Here is a 20,437-nt window from a genome sequence, read left to right as displayed (position 1 = left end):
CCCCAATTTTTGCTCCATTTACCCCCCAAAACCCCCATTTTTCTGGGGGGTTTTTTTTCCTCCACCCCCCCAACACCCCAATATTTGGGTTTTTTTGGTCCATTTCTTCCCCCAAAAAACCCCAATTTTTGAGGCATTTATCCCCCTAAAATCCCAATTTTTGGGGTTTTTTTTGGGCCATTTCTGCCCCCCAAAATCCCAATTTTTGAGGCATTTACCCTGCCAAAATCCCAATTTTTGAGGTATTTACCCCCCCAAAAATCCCAATTTTGGGGCCATTTCTCCCCCTAAAATCCCAATTTTTGGTCCATTTCTCCCCCCAAAAATCCCAATTTTTGAGGTATTAACCCCCGCAAAATCCCAATTTTGGGCCATTTCTCCCCCTAAAATCCCGATTTTTGAGGTATTTAGCCCCCCAAAATCCCAATTTTTTTTGGTTTTTTTGCTCCATTTCCCCCCCCCAAAATCCCAATTTTTGAGCCATTTATTCCCCCAAAATCCCAATTTTGGGGGTTGTTTTTGCTCCATTTACCCCCCCAAAAATCCCATTTTTTGAGCCATTTATTCCCCCAAAAATCCCAATTTTTGCTCCATTTACCCCCCAAAACCCCCATTTTTTTTGGGTTTTTTTTTCCTCCACCCCCCCCCCCACCCCAATATTTATTTTTTTTTTCCTCCCCACCCCAATTTTGGGGGTTCCTCACCCGGAAGGGGCTCTGGGGGATGTTGACTCCCCCCCAGGCCAGCATGGCCGTGTGTTTCTGTGCTTTCCTGGGTGTGTAGCAGCAGCTGAAGGTGCCGTTCCCATTGTCCTTCACCGCCACGTCCACGGGGTTCCCCTCTGCGTCCTGGGCAGGCCCCCAAAAAAACGAGAAAGGAATGAATAAATGGGGCTCAGGAGACCCCAAAAATCCCCACAAAATCCGCCCCAAAATCTCCCCAAAATCCCCTCAAAACCTGCCCAAAATCAGCCCAAAATCCCCCCAAAAATCCACCCCAAAATCTGCCCAAAATCAGCCCAAAATCCCCCCAAAAATCCACCCCAAAATCCCCCTAAAATCCCCCCAAAATCTGCCCCAAATCAGCCCAAAATCCCCCCCAAAATCCCCCCAAAATCCCCCCAAAATCCCCCCCAAAATCCCCCCAAATCCTCCCTAAATCCCCCCTAAATCCTCCCTAAATCCTCCCAAAATCCCCCCTAAAATCCACCCCAAAATCCCCCTAAAATTCCCGCAAAATTCCCCCAAAAATCCCCCTTAAAATTCCCTCAAAATCCCCCCCAAAATCCCCCCAAAATTCCCCCTAAAATCCCCCCAAAATCTGCCCCAAATCAGCCCAAAATCCCCCCCAAAATCCCCCCCCCAAAAATCCCCCCAAAATCCCCCCCCTAAATCCCCCCCAAAATCTCCCCAAAATCCCCTCAAAATCAGCCCAAAATCCCCCTAAAATCCCCCCAAAATCCCCCCAAATCCACCCCAAAATCCCCCCCAAAATCCCCCAAATTCAGCCCCAGCCCAGCTGTGCCAAAATCACCCCAAAATCAGCCCAAAATCGGCCCAAAATCTGGCCCCAAAATCCCTCCCAAAACTGCCCCGAAATGCCCCAAAATCCCTCCCAAACCTCCCAAAAACTCCACTAAATCCCAAAAATCCCAAAAATTCCCAAATAATTCCCAAATCCCCACCTGCACCTGCACTTTGAGGTTGCCCTTCCCTCCAACCGCTCCCAAAACTGCCCCGAAATGCCCCAAAGTCCCTCTCAAACCTCCCAAAAACTCCCCAAAAATCCCCAAAAAAATCCCAAAAATCCCCAAAAAATCCCCAAAATTCCCAAATAATTCCCAAATCCCCACCTGCATCTGCACTTTGAGGTTGCCCTTCCACCACAAAGCCCCAAAACTGCCCCGAAATCTCCTCCAAAACTCCCCCAAAAACTGCCCCGAAATGCCCCAAAATCCCTCCCAAAAACCCCAAAAATCCCAAAAAATTCCCAAAAATCCCAAATATTTCCAAAATCCCCAATAATCCCCACCTGCACCTGCACTTTGAGGTTGCCCTTCCCTCCAACCCCTCCCAAAACTGCCCCGAAATGCCCCAAAATCCCTCTCAAACCTCCCAAAAACTCCCCAAAACTCCCCAAAACTCCCAAAAATCCCAAAAAATCCCAAAAAATCCCCAAAATTCCAAAAATTCCCAAATAATTCCCAAATCCCCACCTGCATCTGCACTTTGAGGCTGCCCTTCCACCACAAAGCCCCAAAACTGCCCCGAAATCTCCTCCAAAACTCCCCCAAAACTGCCCCGAAATGCCCCAAAATCCCTCTCAAACCTCCCAAAAACCCAAAAAATCCCAAAAATTCCAAATAATTCCCAAATCATTCCCAAAAAATCCCCAAAATGCCCCAAATCCCCACCTGCACCTGCACTTTGAGGCTGCCCTTCCCTCCAAACCCCTCCCAAAACTGCCCCGAAATACCCCAAAATCCCTCTCAAACCTCCCCAAAACTCCCCAAAAATCCCCAAAAAAATCCCAAAAAATCCCCAAAATTCCCAAAAATCCCCAAAATTCCAAAAATTCCCAAATAATTCCCAAATCCCCACCTGCATGTGCACTTTGAGGTCGTCCTTCCCTCCAACCCCTCCCAAAACTGCCCGAAATGCCCCAAAATCCCTCTCAAACCTCCCAAAAAACTCCCCAAAAATCCCCAAAAAAATACCAAAAAATCCCAAAAATCCCCAAAAATCCCAAAATCCCCTAAAATTCTAAAATAATTCCCAAAATCCTCCAATAATCCCCACCTGCATCTGCACTTTGAGGTTGCCCTTCCACCACAAAGCCCCAAAACTGCCCCGAAATCTCCTCCAAAACTCCCCTGAAATGCCTGAAATGCCCCAAAATCCTCTCAAACTGCCACAAAATTCCCAAATTATTCCCAAAAAATCCCCAAAATCCCAAAAAAATCCCCAAAATCCCCCAATAATCCCCACCTGCATCTGCACTTTGAGGTTTCCCCTTCCACCACAAACCCCCAAAACTCCCCCGAGATGCCCCAAAATCCCTCTCAAACCTCCCAAAAACTCCCCAAAAATCCCCAAAAAATTCCCAAAAATCCCAAAAAATCCCAAAAAATCCCCAAAACCCAAAAACTCCCCAAAATGCCCCAATCCCCACCTGCATCTGCACTTTGAGGTCGTCCTTCCCTCCAACCCCTCCCAAAACTGCCCCGAAATCTCCTCCAAAACTCCCCCGAAATGCCTGAAATGCCCCAAAATCCCTCCCAAACCTCCCAAAAACCCCAAAAATCCCAAAAAATCCCAAAAATCCCCAAAAATCCCCTAAAATTCCCAAATAATTCCCAAATCCCCACCTGCATCTGCACTTTGAGGTTCCCTTCCCTCCAAGCCCTCCCAAAACTGCCCGAAATCTCCCCCAAAACTGCCCCGAGATGCCCCAAAATCCCTCTCAAACCTCCCAAAAACTCCCCAAAAATCCCAAAAAAATCCCAAAAAATCCCCAAAATCCCCAAAATCCCCAAAAATTCCCAAATAATTCCCAAATCCCCACCTGCATGTACACTTTGAGGCTGCCCTTGCCCCCGTGCCGCGCGTCCACGCTGAACTCGGCCGCTTTGTTCAGCACCACCCCCGAGGGCTCCAGCCCCGGGCCCTGCGCCTTCACCTGGGGAAATTGGGGAAATTTGGGGAATTTGGGGCAAATTGGGGGAAATTGGGGGAATTTGGGGGAAATCTGGAGTTTCAGGGCAATTCGGGAGGGATTTGGGGGAAATCTGGGGGAAATTCGGGTGGAAATTGAGGGGAAAATTGTGGGGATATGGGGGAGTTCAGGTGGAATTTGGGGGAAATTTGGAAAAATTGAGGGGGATTTGGGGAAGTTTGGGGGAATTTGGGGGAATTCAGGTGGAATTTGGGGGAAATTGAGGGGAAATTTGGGGGAAATTCAGGTGGAATTCAGAGGAAATTTGAGGGAATTCAGGGAGATTTGGGGGAATTCAGGGGAAATTTGGGAGAATTGGGGAAAATTCAGGTGGAATTTGGGGGAAATTCAGAGGAATTCAGGGAGATTTGGGAAATTCGGGGAAAATTCAGGGGAAATTTGGGGGAATATGGGAAAATTGAGGGGGATTTGGGGAAGTTTGGGGAAAATTCAGGTGGAATTCAGAGGGAATTCATGGAGATTTGGGGAAATTCAGGTGGAATTTGGGAGAAATTGAGGGGAAATTTGGGGAATTTAGAGGAAAATTCAAGTGGAATTTAGAGGAAATTCAGGGAGATTTGGGGAAATTGAGGGGAAATTTGGGGGAAATTCAGGGAAATTTGGTGCGAATTTGGGAGAATTGAGGGGGATTTGGGGAAGTTTGGGGGAATTTGGGCGAAATTCAGGTGGAATTTAGAGGAGATTTGAGGAAATTCAGGTGGAATTTGGGGAAATTGAGGGGAAACTTGGGAGGATTTGGGGAAGTTTGGGGGAATTTGGGGGAATTCAGGTGGAATTTAGAGGAAATTTGGGAAAATTCAGGTGGAATTTGGGGAAATTGAGGGGAAATTTGGGAAAACTGAGGGGGATTTGGGGAAATTCAGGTGGAATTTAGAGGAAATTTGAGGGAATTCAGGGAGATTTGGGGAAATTTGGGGGGATTTGGGGGAATTTAGGGCAGGATTTGGGGGCATTTGAGGCAGGAATTTGGGTGGGGATTTTGGGGCAGGATTTTGAGGGATTTCAGGAGATTTGAGGCAGGATTTTGGGGCATTTCAAGGGGATTGGGGCAGGATTTTGGGCATTTCAGGGGGTATTTCAGGGGATTTGGGGCAGGATTTTGTGGCAGGATTTCAGGGGATTTGGGGCAGGATTTGGGGCAGGATTTGGGGGATTTCAGGGGATTCGGGGCAGGATTTTGGGGGATTTCAGGGGGTATTTGAGGCAGGATTTGGGGCAAGGATTTGGGGGATTTCAGGGGATTTGGGGCAGGATTTCAGGGGATATTTAAGGTAATTCTGGGCAAGGATTTGTAGCAGGATTTGGGGCAGCATTTCAGGAGATATTTCAGGGGATTTTGGGCAGGATTTTGGGGTATTTGGGGCAGGATTTTGGGGTATTTGGGGCAGGATTTGGGGCAGGATTCAGGGGATTTGGGGCAGGATTTCAGGGGATATTTAAGGGGATTTAGGGCAGGATTTGTGGCAGGATTTGGGGGATTTCAGGGGATTCGGGGCAGGATTTGGGGCAGGACTTGGGGGATTTCAGGGGATTTGGGGCGGGATTTCAGGGGTTATTTAAGGTGATTTTGGGCAGGGTTTTGGGGCAGGATTTTGGGGATTTCAGGAGGTATTTGAGGCAGGATTTGGGGGCAGCATTTCAGGAGATATTTCAGGTGATTTTGGGCAGGATTTTGGGGGTATTTTGGGCAGGGTTTTGGAGTATTTGAGGCAGGATTTGGGGCAGGGTTTCAGGGGATATTTCAGGGGATTTTGGGCAGGATTTTGGGGTATTTTGGCAGGGTTTTGGGGTATTTGAGGCAGGATTTGGGGCAGGATTTCAGGGGATATTTCAGGGGATTTTGGGCAGGATTTTGGGTGGGGTATTTTGGGCAGGGTTTTGGGGTATTTGGGGCAGGATTTCAGGGATTTGGGCAGGATTTCAGGGGATATTAAGGGGATTTAGGGCAGGATTTGGGGCAGGATTTGGGGGATTTCAGGGAATTCGGGGCAGGATTTGGGGCAGGATTTCAGGGGATTTGGGGCAGGATTTGGGGGATTTCAGGGGATTTGGGGCAGCATTTCAGGGGGTATTTCAGGTGATTTTGGGCAGGGTTTTGGGGTGACCCCCACCTTCTCAGGGAAGCTGTCATTGCTCTGGGGCCTGATCTCAGCCATGAAGGGGCTGCCCCAGAATGGATTTGGGGCAAGGATTTGGGGCATTTCAGGGGATTTTAGGGGGTATTTAAGGTGATTTGGGGCAAGGATTTGGGGCAGGATTTGGGGCAGGATTTCAGGGGATTTGGGCAGGATTTCCGGGGTTATTTAAGGTGATTTTGGGCAGGATTTTGGGGTATTTTGGGCAGGGTTTTGGGGTATTTGGGGCAGGATTTGGGGCAGGGTTTCAGGAGATATTCAGGGATTTTGGGTAGGATTTTGGGGTATTTGGGGCAGGATTTTGGGGTATTTTGGGCAGGGTTTTGGGGTATTTGAGGCAGGATTTGGGGCAGGGTTTCAGGGGGTATTTCAGGTGATTTTGGCAGGATTTTGGGGTATTTTGGGCAGGGTTCTGAGGTGACCCCCACCTTCTCAGGGAAGCTGTCATTGCTCTGGGGCCTGATGTCAGCCATGAAGGGGCTGCCCTTGATGTCGGTGCCGTCGCAGAGCACTGTGAACCGCGTAGAGCCCCGGCTCCTGCGGCCAATAGCGCACACGGCCCGAGCCGTCCCCGCCGTCCTCGCACTCCAGACGGGCCTGGGAGGGACCTTCCACGGAGAAACTGGGAGGAACCCAGAATCCAACATGGAACCCGAAATCCAGCATGGGACCTGTCCTGATACTACAGGTGAGCCTGGGAGGGACCTTCAACGGAGAAACCTGGGGAGGAACCCAAAATCCAAAATGGAACCTGTCCTGACACTACAGGTGGGTCTGGGAGGGACCTTCCATGGAGAAACCTGGGGAGGAACCCAGAATCCAAAATGGAACCCGAAATCCATCATGGAACCCAAGATCCATCATGGGACCCGAAATCCATCATGGAACCCGAAATCCAACATGGAACCCAAAATCCATCATGGAACCCTGGGAAAGGAGGAACCAGAGATTGGGAACCCAAAATCCATCATGGAACCCAAGATCCATCATGGAACCTGTCCTGGCATTCCAGGTGAGCCTGGGAGGGACCCTCCACGGAGAAACCTGGGGAGGAACCCAGAATCCAAAATGGAACCCGAAATCCATCATGGAACCCAAAATCCATCATGGGACCCAAAATCCATCATGGGACCCAAAATCCATCATGGAACCCTGGGAGAGGAGGAACCAGAGATTGGGAATCCAAAATCCATCATGGGACCCGAAATCCATCATGGAACCCAAAATCCATCATGGGACCCAAAATCCATCATGGAACCCAAAATCCATCATGGAACCTGTCCTGACACTACAGGTGGGTCTGGGAGGGACCTTCCATGGAGAAACCTGGGGAGGAACCCAGAATCCAAAATGGGACCGAAATCCAGCATGGGACCCGAAATCCAAAATGGAACCCGAAATCCATCATGGGACCCAAAATCCATCATGGGACCCAAAATCCAAAATGGAACCCGAAATCCAACATGGAACCCGAAATCCAACATGGAACCTGAAATCCATCATGGGACCCAAAATCCAACATGGGACCCAAAATCCATCATGGGACCCAAAATCCATCATGGAACCCTGGGAGAGGAGGAACCAGAGATTGGGAACCCAAAATCCATCATGGACCCGAAATCCATCATGGAACCCGAAATCCATCATGGGACCCAAGATCCATCATGGAACACAAAATCCATCATGGAACCCGAAATCCATCATGGAACCCTGATTTATGGTGAAAAACATGGGATTGGGACCCAAAATCCATCATGGAACCCTGGGAGAGGAGGAACCAGAGATTGGGAACCCAAAATCCATCATGGAACCCAAAATCCATCATGGGACCCGAAATCTATCATGGAACCTGTCCTGATACTACAGGTGAGACTGGGAGGGACCTTCCATGGAGAAACCTGGGGAGGAACCCAAAATCCATCATGGAACCCAAAATCCATCATGGGACCCGAAATCCATCATGGAACCCAAAATCCATCATGGGACCCGAAATCCATCATGGAACCCGAAATCCATCATGGGACCCGAAATCCATCATGGGACCCAAAATCCATCATGGGACCCAAGATCCATCATGGAACCCAAAATCCATCATGGGACCCAAAATCCATCATGGAACCCAAAATCCATCATGGAACCCGAAATCCAACATGGAACCCAAAATCCATCATGGGACCCAAAATCCATCATGGAACCCAAAATCCAACATGGGACCCAAAATCCATCATGGAACCCTGGGAGAGGAGGAACCATGGATTGGAACTCAAAATCCATCATGGGACCCAAAATCCATCATGGAACCCGAAATCCATCATGGAACCTGAAATCCATCATGGAACCTGTCCTGATACTACAGGTGAGCCTGGGAGGGACCTTCCACGGAGAAACCTGGGGAGGAACCCAGAATCCATCATGGAACCCGAAATCCATCATGGGACCCAAAATCCAACATGGGACCCAAGATCCAAAATGGAACCCAAAATCCATCATGGAACCCGAAATCCATCATGGAACCCGAAATCCAGCATGGGACCCTGGGAAAGGAGGAACCATGGATTGGAACCCAAAATCCATCATGGGACCCAAAATCCATCATGGGACCCAAAATCCAACATGGGACCCAAAATCGAACATGGGACCCAAATCCAACATGGAACCCAAAATCCATCATGGAACCCAAAATCCAACATGGACCCGAAATCCATCATGGGACCCTGGGAGAGGAGGAACCATGGATTGGAACCCAAAATCCATCATGGAACCTGTCCTGATACTCCAGGTGAGACTGGGAGGGACCTTCCATGGAGAAACCTGGGGAGGAACCCAAAATCCATCATGGGACCCAAAATCCAACATGGGACCCAAAATCCATCATGGGACCCGAAATCCATCATGGAACCCAAAATCCATCATGGGACCCAAGATCCATGATGGAACCCAAAATCCATCATGGGACCCGAAATCCATCATGGGACCCAAAATCCATCATGGAACCCGAAATCCAACATGGAACCCGAAATCCAACATGGGACCCAAAATCCATCATGGGACCCTGGGAGAGGAGGAACCATGGATTGGAACCCAAAATTCATCATGGGACCCGAAATCCATCATGGGACCCAAAATCCAACATGGGACCTGAATCCACCATGGGACCCAAAATCCATCATGGAACCCGAAATCCATCATGGAACCCAAAATCCATCATGGGACCCAAAATCCAAAATGGAACCCGAAATCCATCATGGAACCCAAAATCCAACATGGGACCCGAAATCCATCATGGGACCCGAAATCCATCATGGAACCCGAAATCCATCATGGGACCCGAAATCCATCATGGAACCCGAAATCCATCATGGGACCCGAAATCCATCATGGGACCCGAAATCCAACATGGGACCTGAAATCCATCATGGGACCCAAAAATCCAACATGGAACCCAAAATCCAACATGGAACCCTGATTTATGGTGAAAAACATGGGATTGGGACCCAAATTCCATCATGGAACCCTGGGAGGGGAGGAACCAGAGATTGGGAACCAAAATCCATCATGGGACCCAAAATCCATCATGGAACCCGAAATCCAACATGGGACCCAAGATCCATCATGGGACCCGAAATCCATCATGGAACCCAAAATCCATCATGGGACCCAAACTCCATCATGGGACCCAAATCCAACATGGGACCCTGGAAAAGGAGGAACCATGGATTGGAACCCAAAATCCATCATGGAACTCGAAATCCATCATGTGACCCAAGATCCGTCATGGGACCCAAACTCCATCATGGGACCCGAAATCCATCATGGGACCCTGGGAGAGGAGGAACCAGAGATTGGGAACCCAAAATCCATCATGGGACCAAAATCCATCAGGGAACCCAAAATCCATCATGGGACCCAAGATCCATCATGGAACCAAAAATCCATCATGGAACCTGTCCTGATACTACAGGTGAGACTGGGAGGGACCTTCCACCGAGAAACCTGGGGAGGAACCCAAAATCCATCATGGAACCCAAAACCCAAAATCCATCATGGGACCCGAAATCCATCATGGAACCCTGGGAGAGGAGGAACCATGGATTGGAACCCAAAATCCAAAATCAGTGATGGAAACCCAGATTGGGAACCCAAAATCCATCATGGAACCCAAAATCCATCATGGAACCTGTCCTGACACTCCAGGTGAGACTGGGAGGGACCCTCCATAGAGAAACCTGGGGAGGAACCGGGATTGGGACCCGAAATCCATCATGGAAACCTGGGAGAGGAGGAACCATGGATGGGAAACCCAAAATCCAAAATCAGTGATGGAAACACAGATTGGGAACCCAAAATCCATCATGGAACCTTGGTGGGGGAACAAAAACATGGGATTGGAACCCAAAATCCATCATGGGACCTGTCCAGATACTCCAGACAGGCCTGGAGGGACCTTCCATAGAGAAACCTAGGGAGAAACCAGGATTGGGACCCAAAATCCAAAATCAGTGATGGAAAATGCCAAATAATGGAAAAACCTGGGGACAAACCGGGATTGGAACCCAAAATCCAAAATGGAACCCAAAATCCATCATGGAACCCCAAATCCATCATGGAACCCAAAATCCATCATGGGAACCCAGGGGGAGGAGGAACCAGAGATTGGGAACCCAAAATCCAAAATCAGAGATGGAAACACAGATTGGGACCCAAAATCCATCATGGGACCCAAAATCCATCATGGACCCGAAATCCACCATGGAAACCTGTCCTGCATTCCAGGTGAGCCTGGGAGGGACCCTCCATGGAGAAACCTGGGGAGGAACTGGGATGGGAACCCAAAATCCAAAACGGAACCCAAAATCCATCATGGACCCAAAATCCATCATGGGACCCTGGGAGAGGAGGAACCATGGATTGGGACCCAAAATCCATCAGGGAACCCAAAATCCATCATGGAACCCGAAATCCATCATGGAACCCGAAATCCATCATGGAACCCAAAATCCATCATGGAACCCAAAATCCATCATGGAACCCAAAATCCAACATGGAACCCAAAATCCATCATGGAACCAAAAACCCATCATGGGACCCAAATCCATCATGGAACCCGAAATCCATCATAGAACCTTGGTGGGGGAAAAAAACAGGGATTGGGACCTCAAAATCCAAAATCAGTGATGGAAACACAAATTGGAGGAACCCCAAAATCCATCATGGAACCCAAAATCCATCATAGAGCCTTGGTGGGGGAAAAAACAGGGATTGGAACCCAAATCCCAGTCCCCCCCAGTCCCTCCCAGTCCCCCCCCATTCCCCCCAGTCCCTCCCCTGTCCCCGCTCTCACCGAGTGTCCCCACGTCGTCCCCGATGGCCTCCACCATGAAATCCGCGGCTTTGCCGGCCACGCCCCCCTCCAGGCCCGGCCCCCAGGCCCTGACCCGGGGGCGCCACCCTCGGGGGCCACCGTCACCTCAAAGGGGCTGGGGACACCACGGACACGTCAGGGACACCCCCAAAAACGGCACCAAAAAACCCCAAAAATGGCCCCAAAAAACCCAAAAACCACCCATGGTCACCCATGGTCATCAATGGTCATCAATGGTCACCCATGGTCACCCAGTGTCCCCCAGTGCCACCCTCAGGGGCCACTGTCACCTCAAAGGGGCTGGGGACACCACGGACACGTCAGGGACACCCCCAAAAACCCCAGAAACAGCCCCAAGAAACCCCAAAAACGGCCCGAAAACCCCAAAAACCACCCACGGTCACCCATGGTCACCAATGGTCATCAATGGTCATCAATGGTCACCCATGGTCACCCAGTGTCCCCAGTCCCTCCCAGTGCCCAAACTGGGGCGCCACCCTCGGGGGCCACTGTCACCTCAATGGGGCTGGGGACACCATCCAGGGGTCAGGGGACACCCCAAAAACCCCAGAAACAGCCCCAAGAAACCCCAAAAACGGCCCCGAAAAACCACCCATGGTCACCCATGGTCATCAATGGTCATCAATGGTCATCAATGGTCATCAATGGTCACCAATGGTCACCCATGGTCATCAATGGTCACCATGGTCACCCATGGTCATCAATGGTCACCCAGTGTCCCCAGTGCCACCCTCGGGGGCCATCGTCACCTCAAAGGGGCTGGGGACACCATCCAGGGGTCAGGGACACCCCAAAAACAGCACCAAAAACCCAAAAATGGCCCCAGAAACCCTAATGGGCACCAATGGTCTCCCAGTCCAAACCAGTCCAAACCAGTGCCCCTCAAACCCTCCCAGTCCATCCCAATTTCTCCCAGTCTCGTCCCAGTGCCCCCCTTAAATCCCTTCCCAGTCTCTCCCAGTCCATCCAGTGCTCCCAGTCTGTCCCAGTCCCTCCCAGTATCCCCCAGTCCCCCCCCAGTCTCCCCAATCCCCTCCCAGTCCCTCCCAGTGCTCCCAGTCCCTCCCAATCCCCCCCAATCCCCTCCAGTTCCATCCCAGTTTCCCTCCCAGTCCATCCCAGTCTCTCCCAGTGCTCCCAGTCCATCCCAGTTTGTCCCAGTCCCTCCCAGTGCTCCAGTTCCCTCCCAATCCCTTCCAGTCCCTTCCAGTTCATCCCAGTCCCTCCCAGCGTTCCCAGTTTGTCCCAGTCCATCCCAGTGCCCCTTAAATCCCCTCCCAGTCCATCCTAGTCCCTCTCAATCCCATCCCAATCCCCTCCTAGTCCCTCCCAGTCCCTCCCAGTTTGTCCCAGTTCCATCCCAGTCCATCCCAGTCCCTCCCAGTCTGTCCCAGTCCCTCCCAGTCTATCCCAGTCTCTCCCAGTTTGTCCCAGTCCCTCCCAGTTTGTCCCAGTCCGTCCCAGTGCCCCTTAAATCCCCTCCCATCCCCTCCCAGTCCCTCCCAATCCCCCCCAATCCCATCCCAGTTCCTTCCCAGTCTGTCTCAGTCCCCTCCCAGTCTCCCCAATTCCCCCTCCCAGTCCCTCCCAATCCCTCCCAGTCCATCCCAGTTCCCCCCAATCCCCTCCCAGTTTGTCCCAATCCCTCCCAGTCCCCCCCAGTCCCTCCCAGTTTGTCCCAGTTTGTCCAGTTTGTCCCAGTTTGTCCCAGTACCTGCGGGGCACCTGCTGCCCTCCCCAGGTCACGGTCACCGTGTAATTCCCGGCACGGTGGGGAAATACTCGAACCCAAAGGTTCCATCCCCCAAATCCTTCTGCTTGACGGCCTCCAGACCCTCTGGGAGGGGAGGAAAAACTGGGATCAGCCCCAAAAAAACCCCAGAATTCACAAAAAAATGGGAATTCACAAAAAAAACCCCAAAAATCCTAAAAAAAAACATGAAAAAAAACCCCAAAAATGCCCCAAAAATGCCCCAAAAAATGGGATCATCCCAAACCCAAATCTTCTGCTTGACGGCCTCCAGACCCTCTGGGAGGGGAGAAAAAACTGGGATCAGCCCCAAAAAAACCCCAGAATTCCAAAAAAAAACCCAAAATCCCCAAAAAACCCCGAAATCCCCAAAAAAAAAACACGCAAAAAACCCCCAAAATACGGGATCACCCCAAACCCCAAATCCTTCTGCTTGACGGCCTCCAGACCCTCTGGGAGGGGAGGAAAAACCGGGATCAGCCCCAAAAAAACCCCAGAATTCACAAAAAAACCCAAAATCAAAAAAAAAATCCAAAACCCCCAGAAATCCCAAAAAAAAAACCACACAAAAAAGCCCCAAAATGCCCCAAAAAACGAGATCATCCCAAACCCCAAATCCTTCTGCTCCAGGGCCTCCAGACCCTCTGGGAGGGGAGAAAAAAACGGGATCAGCCCCAAAGAAACCCCAGAATTCCAAAAAAAACCCCAAAATCCCAAAAAACCCCGAAATCCCCAAAAAAAACACGCAAAAACCCCCAAATACGGGATCACCCCAAACCCCAAATCCTTCTGCTTGACGGCCTCCAGACCCTCTGGGAGGGGAGAAAAAACCGGGATCAGCCCCAAAAAAACCCAGAATTCACAAAAAAATGGGAATTCACAAAAAAACCCCAAAATCCCAAAAAAAACCACGCAAAAAAAGTCCCAAAAATCCCCAAAAAACGGGATCATCCCAAACCCCAAATCCTTCTGCTTGACGGCCTCCAGACCCTCTGGGAGGGGAGGAAAAAACCGGGATCAGCCCCAAAAAAACCCCAGAATTCCAAAAAAAAACCCCAAATCCCAAAAAAACCCCCGAAATCCCCAAAAAAAAACCACGCAAAAAACCCCCAAAATACGGGATCATCCCAAACCCCGAATCCTTCTGCTTGACGGCCTCCAGACCCTCTGGGAGGGGAGGAAAAACCGGATCAGCCCCATAGAAAAACCCAGAATTCACAAAAAAATGGGAATTCACAAAAAAACCCCAAAAATCCTAAAAAAAAACATGAAAAAAAACCCCAAAATGCCCCAAAAAATGGGATCACCCCAAACCCCGAATCCTTCTGCTCCAGGGCTTCCAGACCCTCTGGGAGGGGAGAAAAAAACCGGGATCAGCCCCATAGAAAATTCCAGAATTCACAAAAAAATGGGAATTCCAAAAAAAAACCCAAAAATCCTAAAAAAAAACATGAAAAAAAAAAACCCAAAAATGCCCAAAAAATGCCCCAAAAAATGGGATCATCCAAACCCAAATCCTTCTGCTTGACGGCCTCCAGACCCTCTGGGAGGGGAGGAAAAACCGGGGATCAGCCCCATAGAAAATTCCAGAATTCCAAAAAAAAAAACCCAAAATCCAAAAAAAACCCCGAAATCCCCAAAAAAAACCACGCAAAAAACCCCCAAAATACAGGATCACCCCAAACCCCAATCCTTCTGCTTGACGGCCTCCAGACCCTCTGGGAGGTGGAGGAAAAACCGGGATCAGCCCCATAAAGCGAAAACCCAGAATTCACAAAAAAATGGGAATTCACAAAAAAACCCCAAAATCCCCCAAAAAAACCACGCAAAAAAAGTCCCAAAAATCCCCAAAAAACGGGATCACCCCAAACCCCGAATCCTTCTGCTTGACGGCCTCCAGACCCTCTGGGAGGGGAGGAAAAAACGGATCAGCCCCATAGAAAAACCCCAGAATTCACAAAAAAATGGGAATTCCAAAAAAAAACCCCAAAAATCCTAAAAAAAAACATGAAAAAAAACCCCAAAAATGCCCCAAAAAATGCCCCAAAAAAATGGGATCATCCCAAACCCAAATCCTTCTGCTTGACGGCCTCCAGACCCTCTGGGAGGGGAGGAAAAACCGGGATCAGCCCCATAGAAAATTCCAGAATTCACAAAAAAAACCCCTGAATTCCCAAAAAAAAAAACCCCCAAAAAAAACCCCACCAAAATCCCCCAAATAATCCCCTAAAAAAATTCCCAAAAAACCCACGCAGGAATCATCCAAACCCAAATCCTTCTGCTCCAGGGCCTCAAAATCCCCCCAAAACCCCCAAACCCCCTCCCCAAATTCAGGGACCCCTCCCCAAATTTCAGGACTCACTGGGTCCCTCCTCAAGTCCCTCCCCAGGTGCCCAAATCCCCCTCAAATCCCCATCAAACCACCCCAAAACCCCTCAATACCCACCTAAAACCCCTCAATATCCCCCAAAACCCCTGCCCCAAAACCCAGGGACCCTCCCCCAAACTCAGGGACCCCTCCCCAATTTCCGGCTCCCCCAGACTCACTGGGTCCCTCCCTAGGGCCCAAATCCTCCTCAAATCTCCCCAAAACCCTTCAATAACCCCTCCAGCCCCCTCCCCATAACTCAGGGACCCCTCCCCAATTTCCAGGCCCTCCCCCAGCCTCACTGGGTCCCTTGTCAGGTCCCAAACCCCCTCAAACCCCCCCAAAACTCCCCCAAAACTCCCCCAAAACCCCCTCCAGCCCCCTCCCCATAACTCAGGGGACCCCTCCCCAATTTCTGGACCCCTCCCCAAATTCCGGGACCCCTCCCCAACACTCAGGGACCCCTCCCCATATTCGGGCTCCCCCCAGACTCACTGGGTCCCTCGTCAGGTCCCCAAAACCCCCCAAAACTCCCCCAAAACCCCCTCAATCCCCCCCAAAACTCCCCCAAAACCCCCTCCAGCCCCCTCCCCAAAACTCAGGGACCCCTCCCCATAACTCAGGGACCCCTCCCCAAAATTCAGGGACCCCTCCCCAAACTCAGGGACTCCTCCCCAAATTCAGGACCCCTCCCCAGACTCACTGGGTCCCTCCCCAAGTCCCCAAACCCCCTCAAACCCCCTAAACCCCCTCAAAACTCCCCCAAAACTGCCCCAAAACCCCCTCCAGCCCCTTCCCCGAAACTCAGGGACCCCTCCCCAAAATTCAGGACCCCTCCCCAAACTCAGGGACCCCTCCCCAATTGCCGGTCCCCTCTGGACTCACTGGGTCCCTTCCCCAAGTCCCCAAACCCCCTCAAATCTGCCCCAAATCCCCCCCCAAAACTGCCCCAAAACCCCCTCCAAGCCCTTCCCTGAAACTCAGGGACCCTTCCCCAAATTCAGGGACCCCTCCCCAAATTCCGCGACCCCTCCCCAAATTCGGGGACCCCTCCCAGACTCACTGGTCCCTCCCTAGGGCCCAAATCCCCCTCAAATCTCCCCCAAACCCCCCCCAAAACCCCTCAAATCTCCCCCAAAACTCCCCCAAAACCCCTTCCCAACACTCAGGGACCCCTTCCCCATAGCTCAGGGACCCCTCCCCAATTTCCGGCTCCCCCAGACTCACTGGGTCCCTCCCTAGGGCCCAAAATCCTCCTCAAATCTCCCCCAAAACTCCCCCAAAACTCCCCTAAAACCCCTTCCCCAAATTCAGGGACCCTCCCCATAACTCAGGGACCCCTCCCCAAATTCCAGCCCCCCCCCCGGACTCACTGGGTCCCTCGTCAGGTCCCAAATCCCCCTCAATTCCCCCCAAAAACCCTTCAATAACCCCTCCAGCCCCCTCCCCATAACTCAGGGACCCCTCCCCAAACTCAGGGACCCCTCCCCAATTTCCAGCCCCCCCGCAGACTCACTGGATCCCTTGTGAAGTGACAAGAGCTGTCCCCAAACCCCTTCAGGGTGTCCCCAAACCCCCTCAAATCCCCCCCAAACCCCCTCCAGCCCCTCCCCAAAACTCAGGGGACCCCCTCCCCAAACCCAGGGACCCCTCCCCAATTTCCGGACCCCTCCCCAAATTCAGGGCCCCACCCCCAGACTCACTGGGTCCTTCCCAAGTCCCCAAACCCCCTCAAACCCCCCCAAAACTCCCCTAAAAACCCCTTCCCAACACTCAGGGACCCCTCCCCAATTTCTGGGACCCTCCCCAGACTCACTGGGTCCCTCGTCAGGTCCCAAATCCCCCTCAAATCTCCCCTAAAACTCCCCCCAAAACCCCCTCCAGCCCCTTCCCCGAAACTCAGGGACCCCCTCCCCATAACTCAGGGACCCGTCCCCAAAATTCAGGGACCCCTCCCCAATTTTGGGCCCTCCCCCCTGGACTCACTGGGTCCTCCCCAAGTCCCAAAACCCCCTCAAAACCCCCCAAAACTCCCCCAAAACCCCTTCCCCAAAACTCAGGGACCCTTCCCCAAATTCAGGGACCCCTCCCCAAATTCAGGGCCCCCACCCCCAGACTCACTGGGTCCTTCCCCAAGTCCCCAAACCCCCTCAAACCCCCCCAAAACTCCCCTAAAACCCCTTCCCCAAAACTCAGGGACCCTTCCCCAATTTCTGGGTCCCCCTCCCAGACTCACTGGGTCCCTCCCTAGGGCCCAAATCCCCCTCAAAACTCCCCCAAAAACCCCCTCCAGCCCCTTCCCCATAACTCAGGGACCCCTCCCCAATTTCAGGGACCCCTCCCCAAATTCAGGGACCCCTCCCCAAATTCTGGGACCCCTCCCCAACACTCAGGGACCCCCCCCCGGGACTCACTGGGTCCCTCCCCAAGTCCCCAAATCCCCTCAATTTCCCCCCAAACCCCCTCAATAACCCCCCAAAACCCTTCAATAACCCCTCCAGCCCCCTCCCCATAACTCAGGGACCCCCTCTCCAATTTCAGGGACCCCTCCCCAAATTCCAGGACCCCTCCCCAGCCTCACTGGGTCCCTCGTCAAGTCCCCAAACCCCCTCAATTCCCCCCCAAATCCCCCCCAAAACTCCCCCAAAACCCCCTCCAGCCCCTTCCCATAACTCAGGGACCCCTCCCCAAATTCCAGGACTCCCCAGCCTCACTGGGTCCCTTTTCAAGTCCCAAATCCCCCTCAAATCTCCCCCAAACCCCCCTCAAATCTCCCCCAAAACTGCCCCAAAACCCCCTCCAGCCCCTTCCCAACACTCAGGGACCCCTCCCCAAAACTCAAGGATCCCTTCCCCAAATTCAGGGACCCCTCCCCAATTGCCGGGACCCCTCCCCATAACTCAGGGACCCCTCCCCAATTTCCAGGCCCTCCCCCTCTGGACTCACTGGGTCCCTCCCCAAGTCCCAAATCTCCCTCAAAGCCCCCCAAAACTCCCCCAAAACCCCCTCCAGCCCCTTCCCCATAACTCAGGGACCCCCTCCCCAAATTCCAGGACCCCTCCCCAACACTCAGGGACCCCTCCTCAAATTCCAGGACCCCTCCCCAAATTCTCCTTCTCCCCCCAGCCTCACTGGATCCCTTGTGAAGTGACAAGAGCTGTCCCCAAACCCCTTCAGGGTGTCCCCAAACCCCCTTAAAACGTCCCCAAACCCCCTTAAATCCCCCCAAACCCCCTCCAGCCCCTTCCCCATAACCCAGGGACCCCCTCCCCAAACTCAGGGACCCCTCCCCATAACTCAGGGACCCCTCCCCATAACTCAGGGACCCCTCCCCAAATTCAGGGACCCCTCCCCAATTTCCAGCCCCCCCCTGGACTCACTGGGTCCCTCCCCAAGTCCCAAATCCCCCTCAATTTCCCCCAAACCCCCTCAATAACCCCTCAAAACCCTTCAATAACCCCTCCAGCCCCCTCCCCATAACTCAGGGACCCCTCCCCAAATTCCAGGACCCCTCCCCAAATTCCGGGACCCCTCCCCAACACTCAGGGGACCCCTTCCCATATTCGGGCTCCCCCCAGACTCACTGGGTCCCTCGTCAGTCCCCAAAACCCCCTCCAAACTCCCCCAAAACTCCCCCAAAACCCCTTCCCAACACTCAGGAACCCCTCCCCAACTCAGGGACCCCTCCCCAAAATTCAGGGACCCCTCCCCAAATTCGGGGACCCCTCCCAGCATCACTGGGTCCCTTGGGAGAGGACAAAGGCTGTCCCCAGGTCCCCAAATGCCCCCAAAACCCTTCAAATCTCCCCCAAATCTCCCCCAAAACTCCCCCAAAACCTCCTCCAGCCCCTTCCCCATAACTCAGGGACCCCTTCCCAACACTCAGGGACCCCCTCCCCAACTCCCGGGACCCCTCCCCAAATTCAGGGATCCCTCCCCAATTTCGGTCCCCTCCCCAAGTCCCCAATCCCCCTCAAAACCCCCCAAAACTCCCCAAAACCCCCTCCAACCCCTTCCCTGAAACTCAGGGACCCCTCCCCAAATCCAGGACCCCTCCCCATAACTCAGGACCCTTCCCAAATTCAGGGACCCCTCCCCATAACTCAGGGACCCCTCCCCATAACTCAGGGACCCCTCCCCAATTCCCGGGACCCCTCCCCAATTTCCAGCCCCCCCCTGGACTCACTGGGTCCCTTGACGGTGACCTTGAGCTCCTCCGCTGCCGCCACCCTTGGTGTGCACCTTGAAGTCGGCGCCTTCGTGCACACGGAGCCCCTTGGGCTGCAGCCCCCGGCCCTCGGCCCGCACGGCCCCGGGGCTGCAGGCTGGGACAGAGAGAGAGAGGGGGATCAGCAGCACCCCAAAACTGCCCCGGGGACATGGGGGAAAGGGAATAAATGGGAAAGGGGGAAAATCATGGGAGAGGGGAAAATCAGGGGGGGAAAGGCAAAAAAACACCCGGGGGAAAGAGGGAAAAAACACCCAGGGAAAAGCCAAAAACTCATGGGGAAAGAGGAAAAAACCCCAGGGAAAGAGGAAAAAATCACGGGGAAAAGAGGGAAAAATCATGGGGGAAGAGGGAAAAACCTTGGGGAAAAGAGGGAAAAAAACACCCAGGGAAAAGCCAAAAAGACCCCGGGGAAAGAGGAAAAAATAATGGGGGAAGAGGGAAAAAAAACCCCGGGGAAACCCAAAAAAACCTCAGGGAAAGAGGAAAAAATCACGGGGGGAAAGAGGAAAAAATCATGGGGGAAAGAGGGAAAATCATGGGGGAAGAGGGAAAAATCATGGGGAAAGGCAAAAAATCATGGGGGAAAGAGGGAAAATCATGGGGGAAAGGCAAAAAAACACCGGGGAAAGAGGGAAAAATCACGGGGAAGAGGGAAAAAATCACGGGGGAAAGAGGGAAAAATCATGGGGGAAAGGGAAAAAATCATGGGGGAAAGAGGAAAAAATCACGGGGGAAAGAGGAAAAAAAACACCCGGGGAACCCAAAAAAAACCTCGGGGAAAGAGGAAAAAATCATGGGAAACGCCAAAAAATCACAAGAAAGAGCAAAAAAAAAC

General features: G+C 52.2%; 1 protein-coding gene across 1 annotated transcript in view; it reads right to left on the bottom strand.

Annotated features, from left to right (window-relative positions):
* The window catches only part of LOC143692775 (filamin-A-like), a 70,827-nt gene that overhangs the window by 33,933 nt on the left and 16,457 nt on the right, over positions 1–20,437 (bottom strand). The window contains 11 exon segments of the mRNA XM_077173016.1: positions 705–848; positions 3,565–3,678; positions 6,299–6,382; positions 6,384–6,478; positions 9,849–9,863; positions 11,212–11,319; positions 11,504–11,532; positions 12,968–13,016; positions 13,019–13,090; positions 19,558–19,585; positions 19,587–19,696. Of these exon segments, the coding sequence (XP_077029131.1) occupies positions 705–848; positions 3,565–3,678; positions 6,299–6,382; positions 6,384–6,478; positions 9,849–9,863; positions 11,212–11,319; positions 11,504–11,532; positions 12,968–13,016; positions 13,019–13,090; positions 19,558–19,585; positions 19,587–19,696 (848 nt within the window).

Source organism: Agelaius phoeniceus, assembly GCF_051311805.1.
Source record: "Agelaius phoeniceus isolate bAgePho1 chromosome 37 unlocalized genomic scaffold, bAgePho1.hap1 SUPER_37_unloc_1, whole genome shotgun sequence".
In the NCBI taxonomy this organism is placed as follows: domain Eukaryota; kingdom Metazoa; phylum Chordata; class Aves; order Passeriformes; family Icteridae; genus Agelaius; species Agelaius phoeniceus.
The sequence above is the reverse complement of the archived record's forward strand: the minus strand, read 5'-3'. Positions and strand labels throughout refer to the sequence as shown.